The 26239-nt window shown below is 35.4% G+C and overlaps 4 protein-coding genes across 7 annotated transcripts; 1 reads left to right on the forward strand and 3 right to left on the reverse strand.

Moving 5' to 3' along the window:
• Positions 1-535: 535 nt before the first annotated feature.
• Positions 536-4258, reverse strand: LOC123210372 (protein LONGIFOLIA 1). Its single transcript, XM_044628692.1, has 4 exons — positions 3942-4258; positions 2376-3854; positions 2097-2283; positions 536-1372 (listed from the first exon to the last, which is right to left on the reverse strand). The coding sequence occupies exons 1-4, from the start codon at positions 4089-4091 to the stop codon at positions 798-800; spliced, it is 2391 nt and encodes a 796-aa protein (XP_044484627.1). The 5' UTR covers positions 4092-4258; the 3' UTR covers positions 536-797.
• A 9127-nt stretch (positions 4259-13385) lies between these two features.
• On the forward strand, positions 13386-16650 carry LOC123211906. 4 transcript variants are annotated; one of them, XM_044630874.1, is made up of 3 exons: positions 13386-13503; positions 14297-14722; positions 15594-16650. In XM_044630874.1, exons 2-3 carry the CDS (start codon positions 14321-14323, stop codon positions 16290-16292), a joined length of 1101 nt encoding a protein of 366 aa, XP_044486809.1. In that variant the 5' UTR covers positions 13386-13503; positions 14297-14320; the 3' UTR covers positions 16293-16650. The 4 variants fall into 4 exon arrangements, with proteins under 4 accessions (XP_044486809.1, XP_044486811.1, XP_044486810.1 ...); XM_044630876.1 differs by having other exon boundaries at positions 13400-13503; positions 14304-14722; XM_044630875.1 differs by lacking the exon at positions 13386-13503 and adding an exon at positions 13539-13685.
• Positions 16651-16664: 14 nt separating this feature from the next.
• On the reverse strand, positions 16665-19486 carry LOC123211908 (guanine nucleotide-binding protein subunit gamma 1). Its single transcript, XM_044630878.1, has 4 exons — positions 19159-19486; positions 17377-17429; positions 17083-17127; positions 16665-16989 (listed from the first exon to the last, which is right to left on the reverse strand). The coding sequence occupies exons 1-4, from the start codon at positions 19318-19320 to the stop codon at positions 16905-16907; spliced, it is 345 nt and encodes a 114-aa protein (XP_044486813.1). The 5' UTR covers positions 19321-19486; the 3' UTR covers positions 16665-16904.
• Positions 19487-22090: 2604 nt separating this feature from the next.
• Positions 22091-24256, reverse strand: LOC123211137 (ammonium transporter 2 member 5-like). The gene is made up of 3 exons (XM_044629678.1): positions 23311-24256; positions 22932-23217; positions 22091-22818 (listed from the first exon to the last, which is right to left on the reverse strand). Exons 1-3 carry the CDS (start codon positions 23896-23898, stop codon positions 22274-22276), a joined length of 1419 nt encoding a protein of 472 aa, XP_044485613.1. The 5' UTR covers positions 23899-24256; the 3' UTR covers positions 22091-22273.
• Between the last annotated feature and the right edge of the window lie 1983 nt (positions 24257-26239).

The following is a 26239-nucleotide window of genomic DNA, read 5'->3' on the forward strand; positions in this document are numbered from 1 at the left end:
AAGTGAAATGTTAATTTTTAAAAACTTGAGAGGGGAGAGGGTGGAGTTATATTAACTTTTAAGGTTTTAAGTTTAGTAATAAATAACGATTTTATCAACACCTTTAACTAAAAAATATATTTTTAAATGTTCAAATTTTTTATTTATTATAAATATACTTTTGTGATTAAAACTCCAGTATAAAATAGTCCTTTGGCCTATCAAATTTATTTCAACTATTAAATAGCCTTTATGAATATTGATAAGGCAAGTCAACTGTCTCATAATAATTAGGAAGTAATTAATGGGCATTAACAAAGAAAAGGAAAGTGCATTGAAATGTATGAGCTAAGAAATCCAACTCAACTCAAAAATTTCCAAATTGTTTTATTACCAAATGGGGTCTCTTTCTTTTTTTATCAATCAATTGTTGCAACTTCTGCAAAATGGACTATCATATTATGACCACCCACCACCAGCTGGGCAAAAAGAGATTACCATAATTTCAGAGATTTTTTCGCCAAATCCCTTGTTATATCTTTTGCTAAAAGCAATGTCCTTTTGAATATTTATTATATGCTTCAAATTTACGCTCACATTCACACCTCTCTTAACAACATTTTCAGTTGTGGTCTTCAACATTTTTTTGCACTTTTTTACATTTTCCAAAAGTGAAACGTTAGATAAGCCTGGATTTCAGGTAAATCAAGACCAAACACCTCCCAAATCTCTTAAACAAAATGTCAAACTTAATTAAGTGGAAAAAAAAGAAATACTTATAGAGCAGAAAGCTTGAGCCTGTTTTCGTTCCCTCCCTTTTAGAATATTAACTTTCTACGGAGCACTGGTACAGGATTGCAGTTCCCAGAAAATGCTGCAAGATCTCGGATGGTTTCACTGATCAAATCTTTGAAGATCAATCTTTCTATATCAAGGACAGCCTCAGACATCTCAATCGGGCAATCCCCGTTGATTGCATCCCCAGCAAGGTCTTTTCTCAGCACACCACAAATGGCATTAAACAAGTCCTCTGAAGAGTCTCTCTCTCGGAGTTTCTGAAATTCAGACCAGATTTGTTGCAACGATGAATGCCTGGAGTTGGAGTTAGTATAAGAGATAACTTTCCATGGAGGGAGTTGTCTCCTTCTATTAAGAATCTCACCAATAGTATCAAAAATAAGCTTTCTTTCGAGTGTTGAGACCTTGGAAGCATCCTTTCCCTTGAGATATTGCTGCTTCTCGAGTAACAAGAACACATCTGAATCCTCGGGTAGATAATTCAATGCACAAAGGATATCGGAAATATAAACAAAATCAGAATTGCCCACAGATTTTGATTCAACAGATGAGATCGCTGGGCACCATAAATCATCCTCTGATTCAATCTGCAACTCTGTCATTATTTAAAATCATAAATACATCAGAACAGAAACAAGCATTGACTAAACAATAATGTAGATTCCACCAACACCATTGATTGGAAGTTAAAACAACAACATGCCCAGATGCAGAAGCAGCTTAATATGCTGACACAGTATGGCTAATTTATCATCAAAAGAAGCCAAAGTAAGCTGTCTCAGATTTGTTAACGTGGTGGGCCTAATAAAACGAAAAGCTACTATTGACTAGTAATGGCTGGAAGACGACGGACACCAGTCAGTCCAGTCAGGTTCAGCGAAGTTATTCTCCTTCAACTAGGCTACTAAACAAAGTACTAGGGTTTGATTTTTTTGGTATCAGGAAGCTTGCAGAGAAATGAGGGTTCAGATAAGCTTTCCATTTAAGACTCTTGTTCATCATAGTAGCAGTTCATTGCAGTTAAGTTTAACTGAAAAATAGTATGGCATCTTCCATCTTCTTTCTTCTTCAACTCATCCAACCATCAATCAACAGTTTCACGTGACATTTTACAATTTCCCGAACATTAAACGCTCAGTCTGAGTCTCAGGCGTCAGAAGAAATAACTATTTCCACTGAAAATGTACCTCACTTTTTTAATGGCTTTTAAGGGCTATGATAATAAAGGCTTAATGGAAGCATCATTACTCATTGAGACGTCACCATAATTTAATCTGTCATTTTGAATCTAAACCGGACAGAGACTAAACTGGGCGTACCTTTGAAATCAATGCTCCGTTTCATGACCGGGGAAGGAGACGACTCCTCCTTGTAAAAGGACGAGTCAAGCACCGAGACGGGACTCGGTTGCAACTCACTCGCTGTTATCTCTGCTATGTTGTGTAGCAGTTTATCACATCTCTCTAACAAACTCCTCCCTTCCCTGTATTCCTCCGCTTTCGATCGCTATAATCACAATGCCTTAAAATTGATTAACTCAAAAGCTTGGGTAATTAAAGTTAACCAACTTAAATTAAGTGTAATTTTTATGGGTTTACCTCGGTATCGGTTTGAGAAGAAGTGCTCATACTGCACTCAGAAACGGTGGATATTTCGTCCTCAGCTTCGTTTTTCTGACGAATCTCCGCCGCTGGTTTTGTCATTCTGGGTGATCGGTTGGGGGTCTGATCTGATACCGTCCTCCTCATGTTAATATTATAAGAACCTCTTCCCTGCTCCATAGACTCATTGTTGGATTTCCTCTGAGTCTCAACACTCAAAGGTCTTCTTCTGCTCGGACTCTTCACTCCGGTGTCACTTCGAGTTGGAGAAATCGAATTACGTCCTCTGCTTTGGCTCTGGTTCCGCATATTCAGTTCAAACTCCCGTCTGTCACGCCGCGGGCTAACCGCCGGCGACATCGCACCGGAGAAATTTAAATTCCGGCGAGGTTCAGGTCTCGATCTTACGCTCGAAGGATATGAGTTACTGCCGACTCGCCCTTGCCGATTAGCTCCCGGCTTCATGACGACGATGGGAGATTCATCATAAACGAAGTTTCTGAGATTCGCTTGGGCGGCGGAGGGTTTCTTCTGGTGTAAAAGGCCTTTGAGTTGCAATGCTTCAAGGACTTGTTTTAGCGTTTCGAGATCCTTTGAAGGCTCGTCGATTCTTCTCATTTTAAGCCTCTTCTCAATCTCCCCATAAATGGAAACGGTCTGTTTTGGCTCAGGGAAGAAATCGGCAGAGTCAAAGAAACTCTTTCTTGGTCCTATACCTCCTCTTCTCTGCGGTGCTTTGGCTGCCTCACCTCTTATATTTCGTACAGTGAATTGCTTTGGATCAACTTGTCTTCCATTCACTGCACGCTCTTCTCTACCTGCATTATTATTTTGGCTGATTCCATTGCTCGAATTGTTGCTCTGCGAGTTCGCGGCCAGCGACTGTGACTGTTTTAACTGAAAATTTACTCCATCGATGAATCGATATTGATGGAAGTCTTTGGATACTCTGGATTCTGAAGCGGATCTTCTCAGCTCAGCTCTTTTGGCCGGTTCAGGATCCGAATTTGGCAACGGTTCGAGTCCCATCAGTCTCGCGATTACACTTGTCGACCGCCGCCGCTTCTCGTTGTCATCTACGCCTTCCTCATTGTTCTCGGAACGATTTGATGATAAAATCGCCGCATTTGAACGGATTTCTCTCGGTTTGAGGCTTCCTTTGGCGTCAACAACAGCTCGGCTATCGAGAGAAAGGCGAGGAGCTTCTTTGCAGAACTTCCAGGACGCCCTTGTACCTTCCTTGAATTCGAAAACTGGAAAGGGAAGCGTCAATTTGCTTTGCATCTCCACCGGAGTCGTTGTAGGATCCTGCGCCGGAGACCGCAACTCCGATACCGGAGATTGCTTGAACCGGTCCGGTGAAGGCATTGATCTTCCCTCATGATGATGATGCTGATTCTGTGGCTTCTCCAGTTCTCTTGAAACCGCCGGAGACGACTCAACACTGTTCTCTGATTCAACTGCCGAATCAACGGCCTGAAATAAAAAGACTTCCTTAAAAAATCAGTAAAAATAAATTAAATAATCAAGCACTAAGCAAAATGTACTAAAGATAAAACTGACCGGAGTTGAAGGGAGGCGCTTGGTGGAGTAGATTCGTTTGCCCGTGAGGAGATGGTGGCGATCAAAGATCTGAAGAAAACCAGCCATGCAACCCATTTGCTTCTCAATTTGTTTCTCAAGATTTTGTTCTTGAACGAACCCCGTCGTCATTTTTTTTCTCAGATTATGTATAACACTTAACTGACCCTCTGATCTCTCTCGTTTTTCTCTTCAAGAATTAGCCTTTATTCTTCACTGTTCAACCTCCATTTCTACATTCTATCCTTTCCCTTTCTCACTCATTCACTCTCAACTTCGCCCCTATCTGCGTCTCCCGCTTTTCTGGTCTTTTAAAGGATAGCCGAAGCTAAGGCCAAGGGGCCCGGTCAAAAGACAAGAATTACCCTTCACTCTTTCAAAAATTCCAAAAAATATTTTGGATTAGTTTCGGGTCGAGCCTATTGGGTCATCCAGCAAGAGTGGGCTTGAAAATTTCACAATGAGTGTCAACTTTTGATGGAGCTCCCGTTGGCAATGCTATCCACGTGTCGAAACTAACTTTCTTGAATTTTGCAAGTTTTATGCTGACCAACTTTGACCACTTCTCCCTCAACTGCCACTCTCCTCCCCCGCCATCTTCTTCCTATCCCGTCTGGTGCGCTCAATGATGACAAATGACACACTCGCCGTTCAAGAAATCTTGACCGTTGACAGCATAAGATCTCAGAAATACACTGACAATATGCTTTTAGGCCAATAAGTGAGTGCATATGAGCCAATTTAAAGCCGTTCTGAAATTGCACAGCTCAGGAGCTAAAAAAATAATATAGTTTGCGCCTTTGTTTTATTTTGTAATTTAAGTTACGGTGTGAATTGGGGAAACACGTGGCATTCCATAAACTGAGTTGAGGTCTCTTCAATTCATTTCTCCCCCACCTACCCACCGGCTCACCAAAACTACTCGACGGAAAGCAGCCACCGCTTCCACCGTTTGCCACTTGGGGTTTGTTTAGAGATACAGTAAAATTGGTAGTTACTTTATTATTTGTATAGCAAAACTGGGAGGACGGTCTGGTTAAGAAGGTTTGGCCGCTGTACTTGAACAAGGGCTCCAATAAACAGAACACTAACTTGCCATCCAAGGAAAATTTAATTTTTCTTATTGATGCTGAAGCTATGAATACAGATGGGTTTCTGCCTCCATAAATAGGATTTTATTAGTTCAAGCAACAGTACGCAAAACCTGAATTAATTGCCAGAAGAAACTAACTATTATATCTTGGTCTCCACCATTAATGGCAGACTCCCCTAGGATTTCTGAATTTAGAAAATAGGATTTTGATAATCTCTAAGTTTAATTGCAACTTGCGGCAAATTGAATCTAGTAACACTAGACCTAATCCAACCTACACATAATAATTCCCTTCTTGAAATAATTAAAGCTCGAAATTTGAAGTTATCAGTCTAAAATTGAGGACCCAAGTGGTGAAATCCAAGTGTTTTGGTATTCTTGTAACTATTTAAATAATCTTAATTGGGAAGCAAAGTTAATTGTATATTAGAGTGGTAATTACTTCATTTAAGGCCAAGTCTCGTTTAAAAAACTAGAGAAGAAATCTGGTATGTTTTGCTTACTGAGAAAACATACTGTATTTGGGGCTGCTGCCTTCACTTTTTTCTTTCAATAATTCGGGGAGTCCAGAGCGATGGAGCTTATCAAAATTTTGATGGTGACGTTGGCATTTGGCTCCTGTGGCCCTCACTTCTGAGCCCTCAGGGTGCATGCCATTAAATTAGTTAGCTAGCTAGCTATCCATCATCTTTAGTGTGCAGCACAATATTTAGTATGGTTCGACACTTCCTATTGTCTCATGGGTTCTTATTATTTTACTGGAGTTTGTCTCAATTTTTCACAATGTAATTGTGATTTTAGAGTTACGGGCAATAGTACAAAATAGTCTGTTTAACGGTGTAACTTTTTTTTCTCTTAATTAATTATTAACGGGAAGGTCATACACACACACACACACACACACACACACACACACACACACACACACACACATATGGGAAAATGAAGGAGCTAGCAATGAGTATGAAAATGGATAATGCGCAGGAGGAATTGGAAAGACGTTTTCGGATTGGAGCCAATGAGAAAGGCTAGCTTAAGAGTGGTCGAAGTATAATTATAAATGGTACGACGAGGGGTTTTTGTCATGATAGGTGGGTTTCAATTCCAATCTTGAAAATTGAGGCTCAGCTTCAGCCTCATCAGGGTGCCACTATCCATGTCGTTTGTCTTTAGCAATTTCTTCCTTTCGCCATGTGAGCCTACTTAACCTTAATCATTTCTTTTCTTTTCTTTAATGTACACAGTACATTCTACATTACTACCCCTTTATGCCTTTGTTATATTTTTAGCTTTAACCCACATGCTTCGACTCAGATCTCCTGACCTCTTTTGTAAAAATAATAATTGTCCTCAAACTTTTATGCCTTTGATATTTATCTATGCTTCGAGCTGTCACATACGACAAATATGGTTATCCAATACAAGATAAAAACTGACAATATACATAAATAAATACAATGATTACATACTTTAACATCCTCCGTCAAGGTGAAAGTGGGATACCTAAATGAAGCTTGTTGCCCGATCTTGGAAGCTATAGTTAAAATGTCAGCAATTCGGAGATCAGAAGGGACATGTCGAACATGCAAAGAACCAAAGGCAACTTTCTCGTGAACAAAATTGAAAGTTTATCTCAGGATACATGGTGTGTGCATGCTGGATATAGGATTAATTGTTAGATGTATGGTACTCACATTGTCACAAAAGGGAACAACAGGGTGAAGGAGATTAACACCAATTTCAGCAAGCACATTTTAAACCGAAGCAAGTTCGACTATTGGATGGGCAACTACACAATTTTCAGCTTCACTACTAGAGCATGACACAATTATGCTTAAAGCATTTATTTGAAGACAACTGCAGTAGTGACTACAGAAGTAGTCCCCTTGATGGAATCCTTGATTTAAAAACTCCATGCCTGAAATTCAATTAAACTATTATTGTCCTTAGTAAATTGTTGGCAGAAAAAAAGATTTGGGGAATATGTATTATCTGCGGTAATTTCAAGGTATGAGCCAAAGTATGCAGAGATAAATTACCAATAGCATGTATGGGTATAGAAGAACCATCACCAAAGGTTGGCGCAACACTAAGGAGGTCAAGTTCACGACGTAACGAGGAGACAAAAAGAAGAGGCATGGTTGGATATTGGGAAGAATTGGCCGGAGAAGCTACTGCCACGACCACGAGATACATCGTTGTATTGTGGCTGAGAGGAGGACGACACAATGGTGGTGGACTGGGAATTCTATGTAGCGGCAATAAAGGGTAGTTGGAGTGGATGGAACATCAATCGACAAGGTGGAAAGATTCTCTAATTATGTCTCATGGCTAAAAAGCATAGTCCAGAGTTTAACAAACGTGGGTGGTGGTCTCTTATGGGAGGAAACCGTTACCAACAATTCATCAGAGGGTGGGAGACCTTGCAGAATACAAGTCATATATTCTGTCACTTAATGGTCGTTGAATCCAGCAAAAGTGGCAATTATAAAACAATAACTTCATTGTTTCAGCAGTAACAAATTTATACAAAACTACACTCACACACTTGTTCACTTACAACACTCACTCACAAAAACACACTTACTCACTTAGCACTCACAGCTCACACAATCACTCTTTATTTTTTGCTCACTGAAATGGCTGGGCATCAAATCTACTTGTAGTAGTTAATGTCGGTCAGTTTAGCCGACTTCAATTTTCTGGAATGGCAGCAGTAAGTTGGATTCTTGTTTTTCATGGAAGGTGGCAGCAAGTTGCAAGGAAAAATCTACATGCTTGGCTGGCTTGAAGCTTCTTGAGTAGCGGTGTGCAAAGGCTGGAGTAATTTCCAGATTCTTGTGGAGAAAGGAATTTTCTGCAGAGAAAGAAAGAGGCAGTGCTTTTCTTTTAAAACTTCCCCTCACCGACTATCCTGATGCACTGATGATCTGGCAATCATGTCTAGTTGTTTTGGAAACTCTTTGAACTTTGCACATATACACCACTATCTTCAATTAGTGTTGCCTTAACAACAATTAAACGGAAAGTCAAGTTGAGACTTTTAAGACTTTGACAGTGTATAGTCTGGAACTATGAAATAAATTAGTCGGAAACCAAGCTTAATTGGTATATTGTTGGATACTGTTACTAAGTCATTTTGAAAAAATTTTCAAGTTCAGTCGGCAGAATTAAAAAGCTTAATAACTCTAATTATAATAATTAAAATATCCACGTTTAATTTTATTTATTGGGTCAAGATTTAGGAAATATAGTTGATGGTAAAAACATCACAACACCTATTGATATTAAAGAGTTAAAAAGAGTAAAAGATTAAAGTCGATAAAGTTTTGTACATATTTTTACAGTAAAAACATTCACAGCTCTTACACTCACTTACCAGTTACCACCCACAACTCACACACTCAGTCTTTGTTTTTTGCACACAGAAATGGCTGGGCATCAGGCCTATAATTTATAGTAGTTAATGTCGGTTAGTTTAACCGACTTTAATTTTTCTTCAATTTTCTGGAATGGCGGCAGCAAGTTGCATACAAAATTCTAGATGCTTAGCTGGCTTGAAGCTTCTTGAATGGCGGCGTGCAAAGGCTGGAGTAACTTCCACATCCTCGTGGAGAAAGGAATTTTCTAGAGAGAAAGAGAAGCGGTACTTTTCTTTTAACTGAAACTTCCATGAAGCATTATCAATGCTTCATATTACCCTTCTCGAGTTTATTTACAGCAAACATAAGTTGCTGTTCATAGGCAGCAGATTTGTCAAGAAAGTGAGATTCAAGTGTATGTCATGCATCAGAGTTCGTCGTAGATCGATACAAAAGAGGCAACAATTTCTGGTTGACAACGATTGCCTTGATCTATACTAAGGGTCAAACGATCAGTTTTGCGCCATGCTAAAGTAAAGAAGCGGGATTCTGCTAAGAGGGCTTGTCATCAATGGAAGGAATTGTCTACAGTGGAACAGCCGGTGTGATAGAAATATGATATTCAAGCTTATAATAAATGACCATATCTAATTTTCAGTAACAAAATCTTAGATGTTTATGTGATATACTGTAAAATTTGAGGAGGCGGCAATAGCCATAGGTAAAAATCCATTTCTAATTCTCACCACCACCTCCACCAAATGAAATGAAAGGCAAGCAACCATGAATATTAAAATGATTCTCAAGGGGAAATGTGAAGATAAATTAATTTTATAAAGAAAAAGTGGCAAGCCTATGCCCGGAGCAATATTATAAAGTGAAAAACAGGTGATTAGGCTAAATGGATATGAGAGATGAAGCAGACAGATGGGAATTCTGATTCCTCCGCTTCTGGGGTTTTGCATTTTTACCAGTTTGGACCACTTTGAAGACTGCCAATAATCCACAAGTTTTCCATTGGCCTTGCCGCTTATACGTGAGAGCTCTGTTTGTGTTTGATGATAATAATGTCTGACAAAGGAAATTATTATATAAAATGTAGACGAAGGAGCGGTGGCAGTCTGAATACATTTGCGGCAGTGCCATTTTCATTTGGGAATCGGGCAATTAGGAGGGACTGAGGCTTATGATGTTAACATGTGGAGTTGGCATCTCTGTCTTCTTGCAGAGGAGGCGTAACGCTAAATCCACCACCAAATTCCATTTGATCCCTAATTGTTGGTTTCTATCAAATCTTTCCTAGGCTAATTCTATTTACACTCAAAGCCTTAAATGGGGCTGAAACAAGAGTCTACATTCCCAATTATTGATTCAAATCTACTGGACAAGTGTACTTAGCTAGTTTTAACTCACGTTTTATACCCACATGGGTGTTTTCTTTTTCTAAACCTATTTACGGAATAATTAGATTTCTTTCTATGATATAGGGAAATTATATAATAAATAAATGGTTGATGTCGGTCTGACATAAAGTAGAATTCATGTTACAGTCAATGAGTGGAGGCAGACAAAGATGGGCATGTGGGCAACTGAAATGGTTCACATTCATTCATTCCCTTTGAGACATAAAATTGATTCAGGCCGAAACAAGACAAAGTAAAACAGATGGTTAACGGTCTTTTAGGTTTCTATTGAATTGAAATGGGTTTAATTTGGTTGGGAAGTGTAGCCCAGCTGCCAAAGGTAGTGGATGCATGTCCCCTCCACGTGCCTCTCAACTCTCGCTTCAAGGCTATGCTGTAATTTAACTTTTATTAATCCTGGGGATTATTCGTTAATTGTCTATTAGACAATAATTACAAACAGAAAAAATGAAGATTAAAAATTGCTTCGGTTAGTACGATGAATGCGACTAATAAACCTGGCTAAATAATAATTAAAAAAATGTTTACTTTTCAGATTCTCTTAAATAATTATGTAATATTTGATTAGTGGAATAAATAGCCGTTGTTGTTTTACTCCCTACCTTTTCCTTAGCTTAGAAAGGTCAAAGGACTATTTTTCCGCTTAAGGTTTAAAATTGAGATAAATATATATTTAGAAAATTTTAAAAATTTAAAAATTTATTTATAAAATAATTTTTGTTAAAATTTTTAATTAAGGTAAATAATAAAATCTTCATTTTAATAATAATATTAAAAAAATATATAATTTATTATATTTTTCGCTCTAAATTTTAAAAATTTATAATTTTCTAATTTTAAAAAGTCATATTTTTACTTTCAAAACTATAGTTTTCAACTTTTTTCTCATTTCAACTATCCTATCAAAACTTTTGAAAACTTCAGTTTAATCTCTCTCTTCAACTTTATATTATTGTAGCAACTACTCCCTCAGTCAATTGAGTTGATGTCGACCTTTGTTTCTCTTTAATGCTCGAGCTATTTTCCAATGGCGATGTGGCACAATGTCTTGGAGATTTTTTCATCAATATAAAGAGATTTTTGCCTACCATTTCAACAATGAAAGATGGCTGACTAAATGGAAAAAAAAAAAGGGAGTCACCAAAGAAGGGTTGTGTGGCTAGAGAGGAGAGAAAAAAAAATCAGGAGTGGGGGGAATAGATACTTTTCAAAACTAGAAATATTTAAATAAGGATGAAGTTGTTAATTTCTAAAATTTTAAAGAAAAATAAGATAAAATTATATATTTTTTGATATTATTATTAAAATAATGATTTTATCTTTAATCATAAAAAAAAAATTTAATAAAAATTGACTCATAAATAGATAGTTGAATTTTTAAAAGTTTATAAATATATATTTATTTTTCATTAAAATTTGTATGAGAGTTAGTCCTTTGGCCGTCTAGAAATGATTGTATCCGCAACTTCATTTATTTGGAGGGAAAGTTTTACACGTGGCATTTAATATTTTATTTTATTTTTTAATCTCAAAGACAGTAAAAATTTCTAATTGATTATAAATTGATAATATATGATTACTATAGTTTTCATTTATATTTATATCAGTTTTATAAATTATAATTAATTTAAAAAATCCACCTACTTGTTTAAATATTATTATATTACCAACTAATAATTTTTGTTATTGAGGCAGCCTTGAGGTTGAGTGATGGTGTTGTGCTTGTGTACATGTAAGTAGCTTTCTTCATTTTTCGCCTTTCTTTCTGACGAATATGGGCCCAATCTTTAGGCCCATTTTTGAAATCTTGTCTTAAGCCCAATGCTTTCACAAGCGGAGTCTACTATAAACGAGATATTTAAAGCATAAAGTAAAATTTTCTGATTTTTTATTTTATAAAAAAAAAAAAGGACATTGGTATCTTTAAGAGACTATAAACATAGAGTTGATTTATTTAAGGCGAAAAGACTATTTTCCACTCAAGGTTTGCTGAAATGTCAAATTTTCATTATTCCATTTTGCTTGTGAATTCTATTAAGTGAAAGGGTAAAAATGTTATTTTACATAGACTTTTTTCTTATTTTTTTCTTCCCTCTTATTCTTTTTTAATTTTTTTTTCCACCTTATATGTTCTATCCTCTCTTTTCTTCCCTACCATTTCTATTTCCTCTTTCCCTTCTTGTCATAGCTCTTTTTGTAATTAGTCGTTTCTTTTCAATCAAGCTTTAATTAATTATGGATTCGCTCCTTCTTATGATCATGTGTGCCTTATGATTTTTTCTTGCAGTCATTATGTCTCTTTTATTATTGCCGACAATGACTCCCTCCAATTATAGTCAATGCGACTGCTTCGTCATTGGAAATTAAGAAATTTGAAGGTTTAAAGATGTATATGATAAATTATAAAATTGATTAGAATTTTGATTTTTTTTCAGTGTCTGACAAACTATTAAAGATATATTGGTAATTTAACATTTATATTAATGGTATATAACAATCTCATAACTTCAATAAAGAAAAAAAGTCATCTCTAAAAAAACTAAGCAAAATTCATTAACAAAAATAGATAATATGTAAGAATTTGAGTTTTAGAAACTTAAATGGTGAAAACTTGTCTTTTCATCAAACTTTGAGCGGAAATAATTATTTGGCCTTTATTTATTTATCAAATAAATCAATTTGTACTCTATTTTATTAGAAATTATCCTTTGTTAAATGAAACTATGACAGAGGAAAGTGGTGAGTTTTGGGTGAGGCAGTGGTGCTTTGAACTGAAAAAGAGTGAAAATGAAAGTAGTGATGGTTGGGAGAATTTGAGGAAATTGATGATATGTGGGAAAGTAGATTGAAGGTTTTATGGAGGGCTTGTTGAGTGAGATTGAGGTTATAAAAGAAAATACTTGTGAAAGAAAACATGATGCTTCAATTGCAAAAAAGGGGAGAAAGAGAAATTAACTGAGAGGGCAACTTAATTCACTTTATATTTGCAAATTCAAATTCTTGTGTTTGTAAATTCTTTCAAAACGTTAAAAATTGCAACTTGCAAATGGGTAGTGATGTTGCTGATTGGTGAAAGCAATTTGACAGTTTTGTCCTATGTCCTCGATTTTCAATTAATAGAGGTAAGTTTTGAGTAAAAAATATAATTTACGAGCTTCACGAGTGAAAGAGTGTTTTGAGGCAAAACCTACTGTGGAAAAATGTAAATCACTGAAAACTCTAAAACCAATTTGACATTGTAAAATCTAAACCAAATTTTGGGCATTACATTATAATGCTATGCTAAATTGCCAACATGGATATGGTCAAACTTGCTTGACATGCATGGACCAAATTGTTTGACCGAAAAAGGAATGGATTATTGGATTTGAGGGAAGATGATGGGCCTCTTCAAGGAGCTTGTTTTTAAATGATTCAATCACGTTCACTTACGATGTCCAATATCATCATGGAAGTTTTGTCCAAATGTAATGCAAACTAAAAATTAATGGTCCATTACTGTTTTTTGTTTTTTTAAACTCCAAACAGTGAGACAATAACGTGATAATACCAAAACTTCAAACCGCTTTAAGTTACTGTCAGTTTTGTAGTAATTTAAGAGCTAAGATGTTGTCATGATCACAACAAAGCTGTGTCCTGTTTGTTTCATTCTTCTTTACTTAAAGGTCAGTGCCGCTCAAATTTTCTCAATCTTTGATAATTTTATTTGTGGGGTGATGGTATAAATCTACAATATATTAATACCTGAAAATAAAGGAAGGGTGGCTTTCATTTTGTTTGGTTTCTTGGTTGATAAATCATTATTTTTTTCTTGAATATTATGTCATCTGAGGATATTTATTTCTGGGTAGGTGTTTTCTTCTTTGCTGGTTAGTGGTTTTGTTGTTTTTCAGAAATTTGTTACTGGGTATTTTGTGAGTACTGCTGAAACCTGGGCTGGAAGAAGATGATGTTTGAGTGTCTTTTCAAGATTGTATCTTTTTATGCTGATTTGATACAGTTTGGGGCTGTTATCCTTTGTTAAATGAAACTGGTTTCATGTTTTGTGTTTCTTGTTTGCTACAGTTTTGGTGTTTATGATTTTTGGTGGTTACAGCAATCCTTTTATCTCTTTTTCTCTTCCTAAACTCTACTTATAGCTTTTTGGAAGATGGTTGGATTTCCTTGAATGTGAAGTCTGAGATTGGAAAATTTAAATCTTTGAACTCTTTAGATGTTCAAAATTATAATTTTTCTTGATCTGTTTTGCAAAGTGAAAATCTCAGAGTAAATTTGAGGACGGTTTTGGAGAAATGTTTATTTTGGACATTAGACTTGTGGTGTGTGCTTCTATTTGCAATTTTGAACTATTTACAGTATCAGTTCATGAAGAAAAATTTTCCCTTTAAATTTGGGTTTTTAGTTTTCAATTTTGATTCAGAAAGAATGAAACTGTATCACTGATGTTGGTTTTTTTAGGTTTAAGGTTGGCAGAATTTTGGAATGATGAAGCTCAGGAATGGCAATGCTGTGGAGGTATTAAGAAAAGACCATGATCCATGTGGCTCCTGGTTTCCTGGAACTGTAATTTCAGTGTGTCGAAATCACTATGTTGTTAAGTACAAATTCCTTATGAACCACAAAGGAGAGCAAGTTTTGGAGAATGTTCATGTGGAGGATGTCAGGCCTCAGCCACTGCCTGCAACTGGGAAAAGATGGATGGTTGGTGATATAGCGGAGGTGTTTGATTCTCATTGTTGGAGGGTAGGCAAAGTTGCGAAAGTGGTGCAGAAGAACTGCTTTGTCATAAGATTCTTTGGGGCCTTTCAACTTAAAGGATTTCATGAATCTAACATGAGAATTCGACAATCTTGGCATAATAACAAGTGGTCAGTCATCAGGGAGGTAAAGTCATATTGTCATCTTCTTCATTCGACTTAGTGTCATATTCAGCTTCACTAGTCGGTTATTGTCTTGTTTATGATCAGTTTGTCCTTGGATTCAGGCCTCAAGAATTTATTCTTGTCTTTATCTTTCTACATGTATGACTTGAAATCCATTTGTACATATAAAACATAAAATTGATTTAGTTTCTCTATCTAATGAGAAAACTTCATAATTGAATGAAAATCAACATGACTGGACAACTTTTCCTCAAGTTTTTGCAAATAGGGTGCTGTTTGTTCGATGACCTTTTCTTTTTGACCTTTTTATAGTAAGTTGCTGTTAGAAATGATTGATATTTTCAAATGAGGAGTTCTTATGTTCATTGTAAGATGATGAGATTGTTTAACCTTGAGAAAGCCTGAGTAATTTTGGTGAAAATTTTCAGAGACTGGTAGGTTTGACAATGTTGTCCATCGAACGTGTTAGATGAGATTCATAAGGCCTTTAAAACGCATTTGAAATGGAAATTCTTTTATATAAATAAAGGTTATAAAAGGAAGAAAGAGCTATTGTACATAATACTGTCATGAAAAAAGACAGATGACAATAGTTTCTCCTAACTACCTTGAATTGTATATGTCAAAGTGGCAATTTTCAAGGTGCACCCTGAAAGCTAGGTTTTAGGAAGTATGATTCAATCCTTGACTTACCTCTTTCATGGAATTCTGTGAAACATCTCTAAAACACCCTTCATATATGTGGCCTGAGGTTGTCATTTTATATTAAAAACATGCAGGTTTAAGGCATGAGAAAGGTTTGAATAACAAGTTATTTGTGCTGATTGAGGACCTTTTTCTGTTTCTGACCAACTGTGCGCCTTTGGCTTCAGGTTGCTCGAGATAAACAATTTAAAGCTCAAAATCTTTCAAAATATTCCTCAGACTTGTTTTTGAGTGTTCCATTAAAACTGATGGGCAAGGAATCTCACTCCAGAGAGAAGGATAGACACAGATGCTATCGGCACAGTCAAACGAGAAGAACTATAAACAGAAGCTTTGCTTATGATTGTGAAGCTTCTTCCAATGATCTGCTTATCGGAGAAAGCCACACGAAAAGAAAACCAAGTCCTTCGAATGAGCAGGTAGGCGATATGCACTCTCCAAGAGTGAAAATACTGGATGTTGAAATGGTAAATGCTAGTAATGACTTGTTACATGTTTCTTCTACTCCTCGGTGGTCTAATGAAGATAGCAATGGATGCTCGATTGCTAGCTGTAGTTCTATCGATTTTGCTGATTCTCATCATAAATCGTTAGAAAATACTTCTAAGAGTTCTGATGCCAAGTCATCATATCCAACCTTATCTGGGAAAAAACACATGCTCTCGACTCCCAGATACAATATAGATGTCAATATCCATGAGCTAGAGCTTCATGCATATGAGTCAACTGTGCAGGCATTGTACGCTTCAGGTCCATTGAGTTGGGAGCAGGAGTCCTTCTTAACAAATCTCCGAATCTCCCTTAACATTTCAGATGATGAACATCTGTTCCAGCTAAGACATCTGTTATCATCTCAAGTAGTGTAGTTATTTCCTTTTCATTTTCTCCTCAGTCATAGTATCAGCTTAGGGCGCCTAAGGTAAGCAATTCTGGAATTGGTGTAAAATATTCTGCTGTTCCTAAAAACAACTTATGGGTGCTTATCGGCACTTGAAGTCGCCTTTAAGTTTAGCTTTGATGACAGAAATCCACGTCTTCTAAATGTCCCGTGACTGAATAATTTTCTTATCATGTATTTCTAGCTCAGAGCATATGTAAAATTTTTTGTTTATAGGTCTAAGTTTGATATGCACTGGTTGATCTTTTCAGTAACTCCCCTGTTCCATTTTGTACATGGTTTGAATCAACAGTTTGTTTGAATCAATAAAAAAACTTGTTATGGAACTTGGCTAACCTCATACTAAAAACAAATTCATTGGATGAATTGACTTGGTCAGAATTTCTGCAGTAAATGTATTTGATTTACAAACCTCATCCGAATAGACAATATTGTACACACAACAAGAATAACCTAAAGAATTTGGTAATGCATAATGGGGAAAATTTGTTTAAAACGCCGAAAAATGTTAACCCATTCCATCGTAACAAATGGTGAAGCCTTGAAGAACAAACGGAGATGAATGTTAGACTGCTACAGATCAGAGTATCAAGCATCTGCAACCTTGTCCATCCTGGGGCCCTTCGAACCACCGATCCCATATAGGGTTTATAGGGCCAGTTGTTCTGTAATTAAAATGAATTGATGAACATGCAGGAGAGGATTTAATTTAATTGAATTAAGAAAGACAAATTGAGGATTTAGGTAATAGAAGATACACTGGGAGTAGAGGATCAGGTCTGGTTTCTATGAAGAGCCGCAACCTGAGGGACATTGACAAAGCTGATATTAGTTCTTTAAGCTAACTCCACTTAAGCAGTGAACCTCACATTATAAGCAAATGATTCAATAAGCGAATGATTGGTGATAGTGAGAGGCCCCAATTGTCAGTTACTAAAAGAGAGCAAACAAAGAACAGAAAATAATGCCTACACTATATCTATTCTTGATAGAAAGTTAAAATAAAAACTTAATTTCCCCCTGAAGCCTAATTCACAGAACTTAATACTTACTCTTCACATGAGGTTGAGACGCTCTCTGTATTGTCAAGCTCTTCCAACTCTTCCTGGATGAAATTTGTGAAAAGAAACAAGATAAAATGAATTAGAAATCAGGAAAGAACTCTAAATTGCAGTTGATAAGCCAAAAACACCATGACCTTGAGCAATTTTTATAGTCAAATACAGATGATTGTACCAGAAAAGAATAAAAAGTTGTTGAAATAAGTCTTTGAAATATGCTGCAGTACAGCTGAGAAGCTACCAACTGAAGCGAACTAGCAGGATAACAGTTGAAGAAAACAAAATTGAGGTTGGAATTTTTTTCAAAGCGATATTCTTTCTCTTGTATGTTGCTGCGAATGTAAAACATACAAGCGAAAGAGCAAACTTTAGTCTGTGACCTATAACTCGTACCTATAAAAACAAATTCACCTTCAAAATGGGAAACTGAAGATAGAAAGGTCAGTAGAGCACAAAATCCTTTAGCTGAGGGCAGAACGCAAAGTTTATAACATTGCTGTCACCCTTTTTGGAATGTATCTAGATATCTAAGGCATAAGGAGGAATGTTCAACAACAGAAAAACAATTGTTGCAGTCATTGAGCATGCACCCTGCCCGTAGATATGGAAATAATAGACAATAAGCTAGAATATCATGTGAGCTTTCTATAAGGAAAGAAAACAACATTTAGACAGTTATCCATATAAGTTGAATACATTTACACTGAAAAGAAGATTATGTACACCCAAAAATGTAAAATTTCAGCTTACCAGGGACTTGAAAGTAAATAGAACTAGGCCATTAGTATTAAAAATCTGAAGGCCTATGTAAGAGAGATGTTAAGGGCCCCTTAGAGTCAACATAATAATTACTTGAGCTCCTACCAGTTATTTTCTATTCTTTAACTCAGGGACACACTTCAGGGGTCTCCGTGACAAAATTTCACATAGGCACTCCAAGGAAAAGAGAAGTACACTTTGTACTTGAATCATATCCAAAATTTAGCATATTCATTAAGTCAAAGCCTAATATTAGGTGATCTTTTGTCATGTCTAAAGAAAGGTTCAAGTTGAAGATTGAATTTAGGTATCATGGTCTTGTCCAGTCAGTCAAAACTGCCATTATTTACAGCTCTGCAATCCTTTGGAGAGTTGAAAAACTCAATTAAAAGGGTTTCTTGCATGAGAAAAGAAGGGTCAAAATCCCACCTTTGGACACTACATGAAGACCATTTTAATGTTTACATGAATTCGGCACCACCAATACATACATACATACATACATAAATACATCTACATCGATTTAAAAGGTTCAAGCAAAATGGTTCTGTAAAGACATTAATTCAAGAAAATAAAAATCATTTCATCAGTTACATCAATCGTCCAAAAATTTAAAAAAAAAAAATTCCAATACTAAAACCAGCATCTCCATTCTTCAGTTTGCCTTAAGATCACAATTTACTATTAAATAACAAACCAGCAAGATATTTTATCACCCTTTTCTTGCCTAGTAAAAGCAATTTTCTATTTTGAAACCTTGTCTTCTCAAAGTGTTGCAAACTTATAACTTAGTGCAAATAAATGCACCGAAGATGTCAACACAAATAGTCAATCAAAGCCTGAAAGGAATAGCCTTTAACTAAAATCTGAACCTCCTACTACCTATTAAAATTCAAATCCTTCATTACAATTAATCCTCCAAATTACAATCATTATGCAACTAAATACATAAACGCCTTCAATACGAAAACCAAATAACAAACAATATATTGAAATAATAAAATAGACAAAAACCTCTAAGAACTTCGATTCTTGCTCAACACGCTTGAGTTCCGCCAGAAAACGATGCCTTCCCGTGGTGTCAGTTGTTCCTCCTCTCGAAGCCGCAGCCGCTGCTGCATGTTCATCGATCGACGACGCCGTTTCACCATCCATTGTCGTTGACAACCAACTCATTCCAAGCTGAAGCTCAAGTTGATCATCTTCGTTTGGAGTTCTCAACTTTTAATTCAGTTCCAAACTAAACAGAGCATTTACAATTACAGATCTAACTCTCAACAGTCCGTACAAGTTTTGATTCTTTTACCCGCAGGATATACTAATGACTTTTCTCGGGAAAAAGCTGTTTTTCTTTTCTAAAAAAAAAAATTATTATTTTTTAAATCGAATTATTTTTTTCAGTCTATAATTAATTTCAAAATTACCAAAAGGCACCCGCAATATTTGAAGGGTTTTATTATCCAATTAAATTATATACCTAAATAATTACACGTTATTATATAAATATGAATTATTTTATTTTAATTTTTAATTATTCAATTATATAATAATATATTATTATTTATAGAAAAAATTATACCCATAATTTATATTTTTTTAATTATTTACACATAACAATTTTGTTATTTCGGTTTTTAAACTAAAATTTTAATCATTTTTAAATTGTTAAGTGTCATCTAATAATTAGTTATTTGTTTTAATTTAAAAAAAATACGTACATTACTATGAATTTGTTTAGGATATAAAATAATTTAGATTAATTAAATATTGTCAATTTTCGTTTGGCGAAAAAACATCGAAACGGCATTGCGTTTGCTGTATAGCGGTAAAAGTTATGGCAATATTATCCAAGTTCTTTCGTCTCTAATAATCATTTTCGTTAAAAGCTTATTCCCACCCATGGATTATAAATTTTAAAGACAATAAAATTATGTACCTAATTAATAATATATTATAATATAATTAAATATTATTTTATATTTAATTTTTAATTATTTAATCATAAAGTGACATATTATCATTTGTGTATATAACATTACTCATTTAAAATTTAAATATTTACTCATTAATTACTAAAATTAATAAAATATGTTAATATTAAAGATATAATTGTCATTTAATTAGTAAAATTAAAAAAAAATTATCTCATTTCTCTGTCTTAGTTTTAAAATATCACAATTTTTCTAAACCTAAGTTTTAAAAAGATATATATTTTTCCACTTTTTTCAGCCACCGAAATCTAACCTATAGGCCCTGTTCTGTAGCCTAGTCTCTCTACCTCCTGACACTCTCTCTCTTTGACTAGTTGCTCTTCCATCTTTATGAATCAATTGCATCTTTGTCATGCATCTCCACATTTTTGCATGAAGATGAAGAGCCTGATCCAACATGAACTAAAACATCAATTGATTTGCAAACATGGGTTGACAAAGATGCACAACAACAAAATTGCATAAAATGCCAATTCTGAGACGAAGATTTAATCAATTTGATGAAAATGCAACCGATTCGTGGAGATGAAAGATGCAAAAGATCAAAGGGAGAGAGATTGGGTTGAAGAAGATAGTTTGTCGATTGGATTTTGATGATCGAAAAATATAAAAAAGAAAAATAACTTTTAAAGGGAAAAATGTAACTTTTCAAAACTTAAGTTATAAAGTTATTATGAGTCTTTAATTTTAAGGTAGAAAAATAAAATAAAATTTATTTTTTTAATTTTATTGATTAAATAATAATTATATTTTTAATTATAATAAATTTATTAATTTTTAAGATTTAAGAGAGGGTTTTACAATAGACTAAATTGGGGTATTTAGAGGTGTTGATGCGCCGGGCTGGCTCAAGCTCGGCCCATCGGGCTAATGGGTTGGGTCGAGCCGAGCCTGAAGCCCAAACAGTAATGAGCTTTCGGATCGATCCGACCCATTAATATATAAAAGCCCAAGACCCGATCCATATAAAAATGGGTCTTAAATGGGTCGGGTTAGACTTTAAATATTTTTAAAAAATTATTTAAAATTTTTAAACACAAATTATTAAAACCGAAGACAGTACTCAGAATATTTTATTTATAATCTCTCATTTATGAAGGAGGAATATCGTAGTTACATGATGAAAAATATTATAAATTATAACATAGTATAAATTAATTAATTTACATACTGTATAAATTATAAAACATAAATAAATATATACTATGATAATATTCAAATGGATTGAATTCATTTGATACTTGATCTATTTGTAATATTTTGTAATGATAAAATAAAAAAAAAAAAATTATAAACACAAAGAATTATTTTATGAATCCAGATATTTTCTGAAAGACAATTGATAAGAGAAAATGAGATTAAAAATATAATGAAATAATTGAGATTGAAAAATTTGTAAATGAAAGTGAAAATAAAGAAAAATTGAATGAGTTTATATATAAAAAAAATTAATTAATAAAAAAAAATGAAGGGCAGAAGCCTTGGCTTCCCTCTACCTAACAAGGCTTCTGTCTTGCGACAGAAGGCTCAAGGCCAGCAAAAATAAAAATATAAAAAATTATTTTTAAGCAGTATTGCGCCGGGCCGGGCTAACCCATAGGCTTAATATTAAAGCCTGAGGCACGGCCCAATAGACCTAGTCCGACATGTTACAGTATCAAACTGGGTTTTCTCATATCATGCTTTTTTTATGTTTCATATCAAACCTCCATTCGACCCAACCCAATTAACGTGTCTAGGGGTAATGGTAGGTCTTTTGGCCAACTACTTTTATTATTATTAGGCGGAGACTGGAATAACAACAATTTGACTTTTGGGAGGGGAGGCGTCGACCTCAAAGAAAATTTTAATTAATTAATTTTTGATATTGAATTCTTGACGGCTCCTCCCAAGTACCATTCGCTCCTGTCTTTTCCTGTTTTCCTCTAAGCTGATCCATATAATTAAAAGAAATGTGAAGCAAGGCGTGTGTTTTTTTATTTAAGTGAAAGAGTACAGACATTAAAGTCAATAAAACCCCCTTTTGAGTATGAAGGTATAGCAAAAAGCGGTAAAAAGAGAGAAGAAATAGATGCACCAGTCCATAACAGAACACTTGAAAAGGCAACCAAATCCTTAACTAAATTTTGCTTTACAATTCAAGCCATTTGAACCTCACCTTTAGGCCCAGCAGGGAAATCTTCAGCTCCATAAATTGAGTTAAGCCTTGACTCATATTTCTCCCCATCTCCCCACAATGCATAAGCTTCCTCTCCATGGATTGCATCATCTCCAATCTGTAATTCTTCATCACTCAATCTCAATGGAACCAGCATCCTAATCAACAAACATATCAAACTTGTAACCACCACATTCACACCAATTATAAACACAATTCCTAGCAATTGTATGCCCAGTTGTTTGAACCCTGCCTTTGTACGCCTGCTTTCAAGACCATAAAATAGACCTATGTAATGTTGCCAATCCGTTACCGAATAGAATAAGCGACATAGTTTTGGGTTGGCGAAGAAGCCGGTGAGGATCCCCCCAAGGCTGCCAGCGACCGCGTGGGTGTGAAACACTGCCATGGTGTCATCTACTTGCTTCAACAGCCAGATTTTCTTGTGAAGTACCATCATTGTGTACCATGGAATACTGCCTGACAGAACTCCCATTAAGATGGCTGCCCATCCTTGTACAACTCCTGTTTGACAACGTGATTTTGAATTAAGTATAAAGTGATATTTAATCACATAATGACATATCATCTATATATTTAATTATGTATTCAAAACTATAAGTAATGTTTTTTGGTACCTGCAGCAGGGGTGATGCATACCAAGCCTGTGATCATGCCCTGTGTGGCGCCAATGACAGAGGGCTTTCCAAAAAAAAGGATGTCGAGGAATAGCCAAGTGAGCAAGCTGGTGGCAGTGCAAACATGGGTGTTAAGAACGGCCAAAGATGCATCTGTGCTGACACTGTAAGGATCACCACCATTGAATCCTGTCCACCCCATCCACAGTAGACCTGCTCCGGCCAACATCAGAAGAATATTATTTGGTGGAAACCTTTCCCTATCCTTGCTGGTCCTTGGTCCAACCTGCAATCCGAACCAAAAAATTATTGAATCAAATACCGAAAAAATAAAGCTAAATGATTAAAAGAAATCAGTTATTATGGTTAACTTGCTCACCCAGAAAGCTGCAGTGAATCCAGCAACACCAGAAGACAAATGAATCACATAACCTCCTGAATAATCAATAATTCCTTTCTTCGCCAACCAGCCATCCGGGTACCAAATACTATAAGCACCAATTGTGTAAGAAAATGTGACCCAAAGTGGCACAAATAGCATCCAAGCATGAAAGTTCATTCGCCCAATCAAGGCCCCGGCGATGAGGATCAAAGTAATTGCAGCAAACACAAATTGGAAATAAATCATAGTTGCATTCGGCAAGTAGCCCATAAACGCCCGGTCCAGAAGAAACTCCTCGTTCAAGGAAACATCAGGCCTTCCCATAAAACGAATATTTTTTTTTCCGAATGACATCTGATATCCCCATCCAACCCAACAAATCAGCACCGCTGCAAAAGCGTAGAGCGCCATAAAGGCCGAGTTCACTGCCCATTTCTTTTTCACTATGCTGCCGTATAAAATGACCAGCCCCGGCACGCTCTGCATACCCACAAGAGTTGCAGCCGTCAGTTGCCATGCGTTGTCGCCTTTGTTCAACCAAGGCGGGCTAGCATCGTCTGGTTGCAGGTTCGGTGGCAGCGACATTTTGATGTTTTCAACTTCAGGCGAAATTTTGAATGAAAGAAATGACGATGTTGGTGACTATATAGCGAAACTTCGTGGGCGGAGAGGTTTTAGAACATGTTGTAACATGCCTAGATTCTGTCACTTTCTTGTAAATTGGTGGTTTGGAATGAATACAAGCTGGCTTTGGTTATGAAATTTATGGTTTCCGCTTGAATTTTATTGTTTTGGAGAAGTGGGGTTTTGTCATCTTGGGGAAGAAAATTTAAATTGGAGATGAAGATGTGCGGAGAATCCAATTGCATATTTAAGCACTGGAATTGTCGTCAAGAAAATGGTAACTTTTATTGGTTTTTGATTGATACTTACAAAGGAGGAATTGTCCAATGATTGGGATAATTTGAGATTATTAATGTCACAGATTCAGGAATCAGCTTTATTGATGGATATGATTGGTGAAGCGTTTATGTGAAAAACTGATCAAAGTCTTCTTAAACGCATATACTTCAGCTATGTGAAAACAGGATTGACATGACAATGGGAAATCCTAAGAGGGAAGATGTTTATTTATTTGATTTGAAGATGGAAATTAATTAGGTGAGTGATTCATTAAGTTAAGAGAGAACTGAAAGTCAGAACAAATGCAAGTAAGTGCAAAGACAGAGCAAATTTTTGCCTACTTCGACTGAGAGTTAACATAATCAAACCTAACAAGGAAAGTCTCCATCAAAGCACTGTAAAAAAGTGCAGCAAAAACAGAGTAAAATATCCAATAGAGCATAAAAAAAGAGGGCAAATTTTCAGTTTCCTGTAGAATCAGACTCCCTCTTACACTAAAGCCCCTCATATCAAAACTCACATCAGAGCTGCTGTTCCATCTATTTTCCCCTTTGACATAGAGTTTGCCAAAACTCATTTCTTCCTATTTGACCTTCTAAGAGGGGTAACACTCTTTGGTGTTGGTTAATTCTCTTGGACTTGGTCTTCACCCTTTTACAAAAGTGTTTGGTGACTTCCAATGGGAGCATCATCATCAGAAGAGTTAAAATGAACTACTGGATCAACTGAAGGAGATGACTGAGAGTTGGATTCAGAATTGTACTTCTAAGTTATCCCTTTATCTTCTTGAGTTGGTTGTGGAGGGTGAGCAACCTATTAAGCTTTTTCCTCCAAAACAGGTTCATTAGCTTCCTGTTCAGGTTCCTTTACACTTATTTTTCAACTTGAGTGCCAGTTTGAGGATCATCTTATGATTCCTCCAAAACTCCATGGAATAACTCTTCAATAACCATTTTCACCACAATTGTTTCAACCTTCTTCAGCCTAGAAATCATTGTAGCAATTACCTTACTCAACTCATTTAAATTTCCAAATATGTTTACTCTGCCAAGAATTTACTTTAATATCAAATCCAGATTCAGTAGATGGCTTAGCTTGTGGTGGTGGTGGAGTTGAGGGAAACTTAAAAGAGTCTTTTTTTGTCACTTTCTTAATTTTCAAATTAACCTCACTCGGGAAAGCCTTTGGCTTGGTGACAACAAGAAGTTTATGAATCAAACATTAAAATGGTAGAATCTTGGACTTACTCTTCCTCAAGGCCACTTAAGGAATCTGTTCATAATTAAAGAGTCCTAAATTTACCATTTTCCCTATTCCTAATGCATGTAAGAATTGTGCTCTATCACTTCTCATAGTCAAATTGTGCCTGGATGGCATCCGGTTGATCAATGAGATCATAAACAACTTTTTATAGAAAGGAGTTAGATACATTGGTGCAGAGAATCAGTTTTTGGCCATATTTTTTAACACCACCAGATAACAATTAAGCTTCCTTAGCAAGGTTCTACCATGTTGGGAATTGAGGATTGGTAACCTAAGGCAAATCTAGAGCAACCATAGCATTAGGACTAAGGGTGCGTTTGGTTGAGGGAATTTATTATTACCTTGGTAATCTATCTTTTATTCCTTTGTTTGGTTTGTCAGTAATAAAAGATTACAGTAATCTTCTATTACCAATGCTGACGTGACAGGTAATATAGGTGGTAATCTGATTACCACCTTCACCTTAGGTATTTAAAGATTACTGGGGTAATCTTGAGTTTATTATAGAAAAATTATTATTTATTAATTTTTTGAGATAAAAATAAAATTTATTTTTAATTAATATGACAAATAATATAAAAAATATTTAAAAATAATTATATTCAAGGGCATTTAAGTAAAATAATTTACTAGTAATCTTTTATTACCTTTAACCAAATACAATAATTATTTATACTTATCAAATTTTATCAAACATAGTAATCATTTATACCCAGTAATCTTATAAGTAATTTATCTTCAAGGTAATCTTTCTATTTTA

This window comes from Mangifera indica, chromosome 3 (genome assembly GCF_011075055.1).
Source record: "Mangifera indica cultivar Alphonso chromosome 3, CATAS_Mindica_2.1, whole genome shotgun sequence".
NCBI classification, from domain to species: domain Eukaryota; kingdom Viridiplantae; phylum Streptophyta; class Magnoliopsida; order Sapindales; family Anacardiaceae; genus Mangifera; species Mangifera indica.

What these genes read in the sequence shown, in the direction of transcription:
- LOC123210372 (XM_044628692.1), bottom strand. Translation starts at nt 4,091, where the DNA reads ATGACGACGGGGTTCGTTCAAGAACAAAATCTTGAGAAACAAATTGAG. An exon ending in CTTCTCAAACCGATACCGAG is followed by an intron (nt 2,284 to 2,375) that starts GTAAACCCATAA and finishes TTGTGATTATAG; the next exon opens with CGATCGAAAGCGGAGGAATA. An exon ending in ACGGAGCATTGATTTCAAAG is followed by an intron (nt 1,373 to 2,096) that starts GTACGCCCAGTT and finishes AAATAATGACAG; the next exon opens with AGTTGCAGATTGAATCAGAG.
- LOC123211906 (XM_044630874.1), top strand. Translation starts at nt 14,321, where the DNA reads ATGATGAAGCTCAGGAATGGCAATGCTGTGGAGGTATTAAGAAAAGAC. An exon ending in AGTGGTCAGTCATCAGGGAG is followed by an intron (nt 14,723 to 15,593) that starts GTAAAGTCATAT and finishes CTTTGGCTTCAG; the next exon opens with GTTGCTCGAGATAAACAATT.
- LOC123211908 (XM_044630878.1), bottom strand. Translation starts at nt 19,320, where the DNA reads ATGAGTTGGTTGTCAACGACAATGGATGGTGAAACGGCGTCGTCGATC. An exon ending in AAGAATCGAAGTTCTTAGAG is followed by an intron (nt 17,430 to 19,158) that starts GTTTTTGTCTAT and finishes AATTTCATCCAG; the next exon opens with GAAGAGTTGGAAGAGCTTGA. An exon ending in GTCTCAACCTCATGTGAAGA is followed by an intron (nt 17,128 to 17,376) that starts GTAAGTATTAAG and finishes AATGTCCCTCAG; the next exon opens with GTTGCGGCTCTTCATAGAAA.
- LOC123211137 (XM_044629678.1), bottom strand. Translation starts at nt 23,898, where the DNA reads ATGTCGCTGCCACCGAACCTGCAACCAGACGATGCTAGCCCGCCTTGG. An exon ending in GATTCACTGCAGCTTTCTGG is followed by an intron (nt 23,218 to 23,310) that starts GTGAGCAAGTTA and finishes TTCGGATTGCAG; the next exon opens with GTTGGACCAAGGACCAGCAA. An exon ending in ATGCATCACCCCTGCTGCAG is followed by an intron (nt 22,819 to 22,931) that starts GTACCAAAAAAC and finishes GTTGTCAAACAG; the next exon opens with GAGTTGTACAAGGATGGGCA.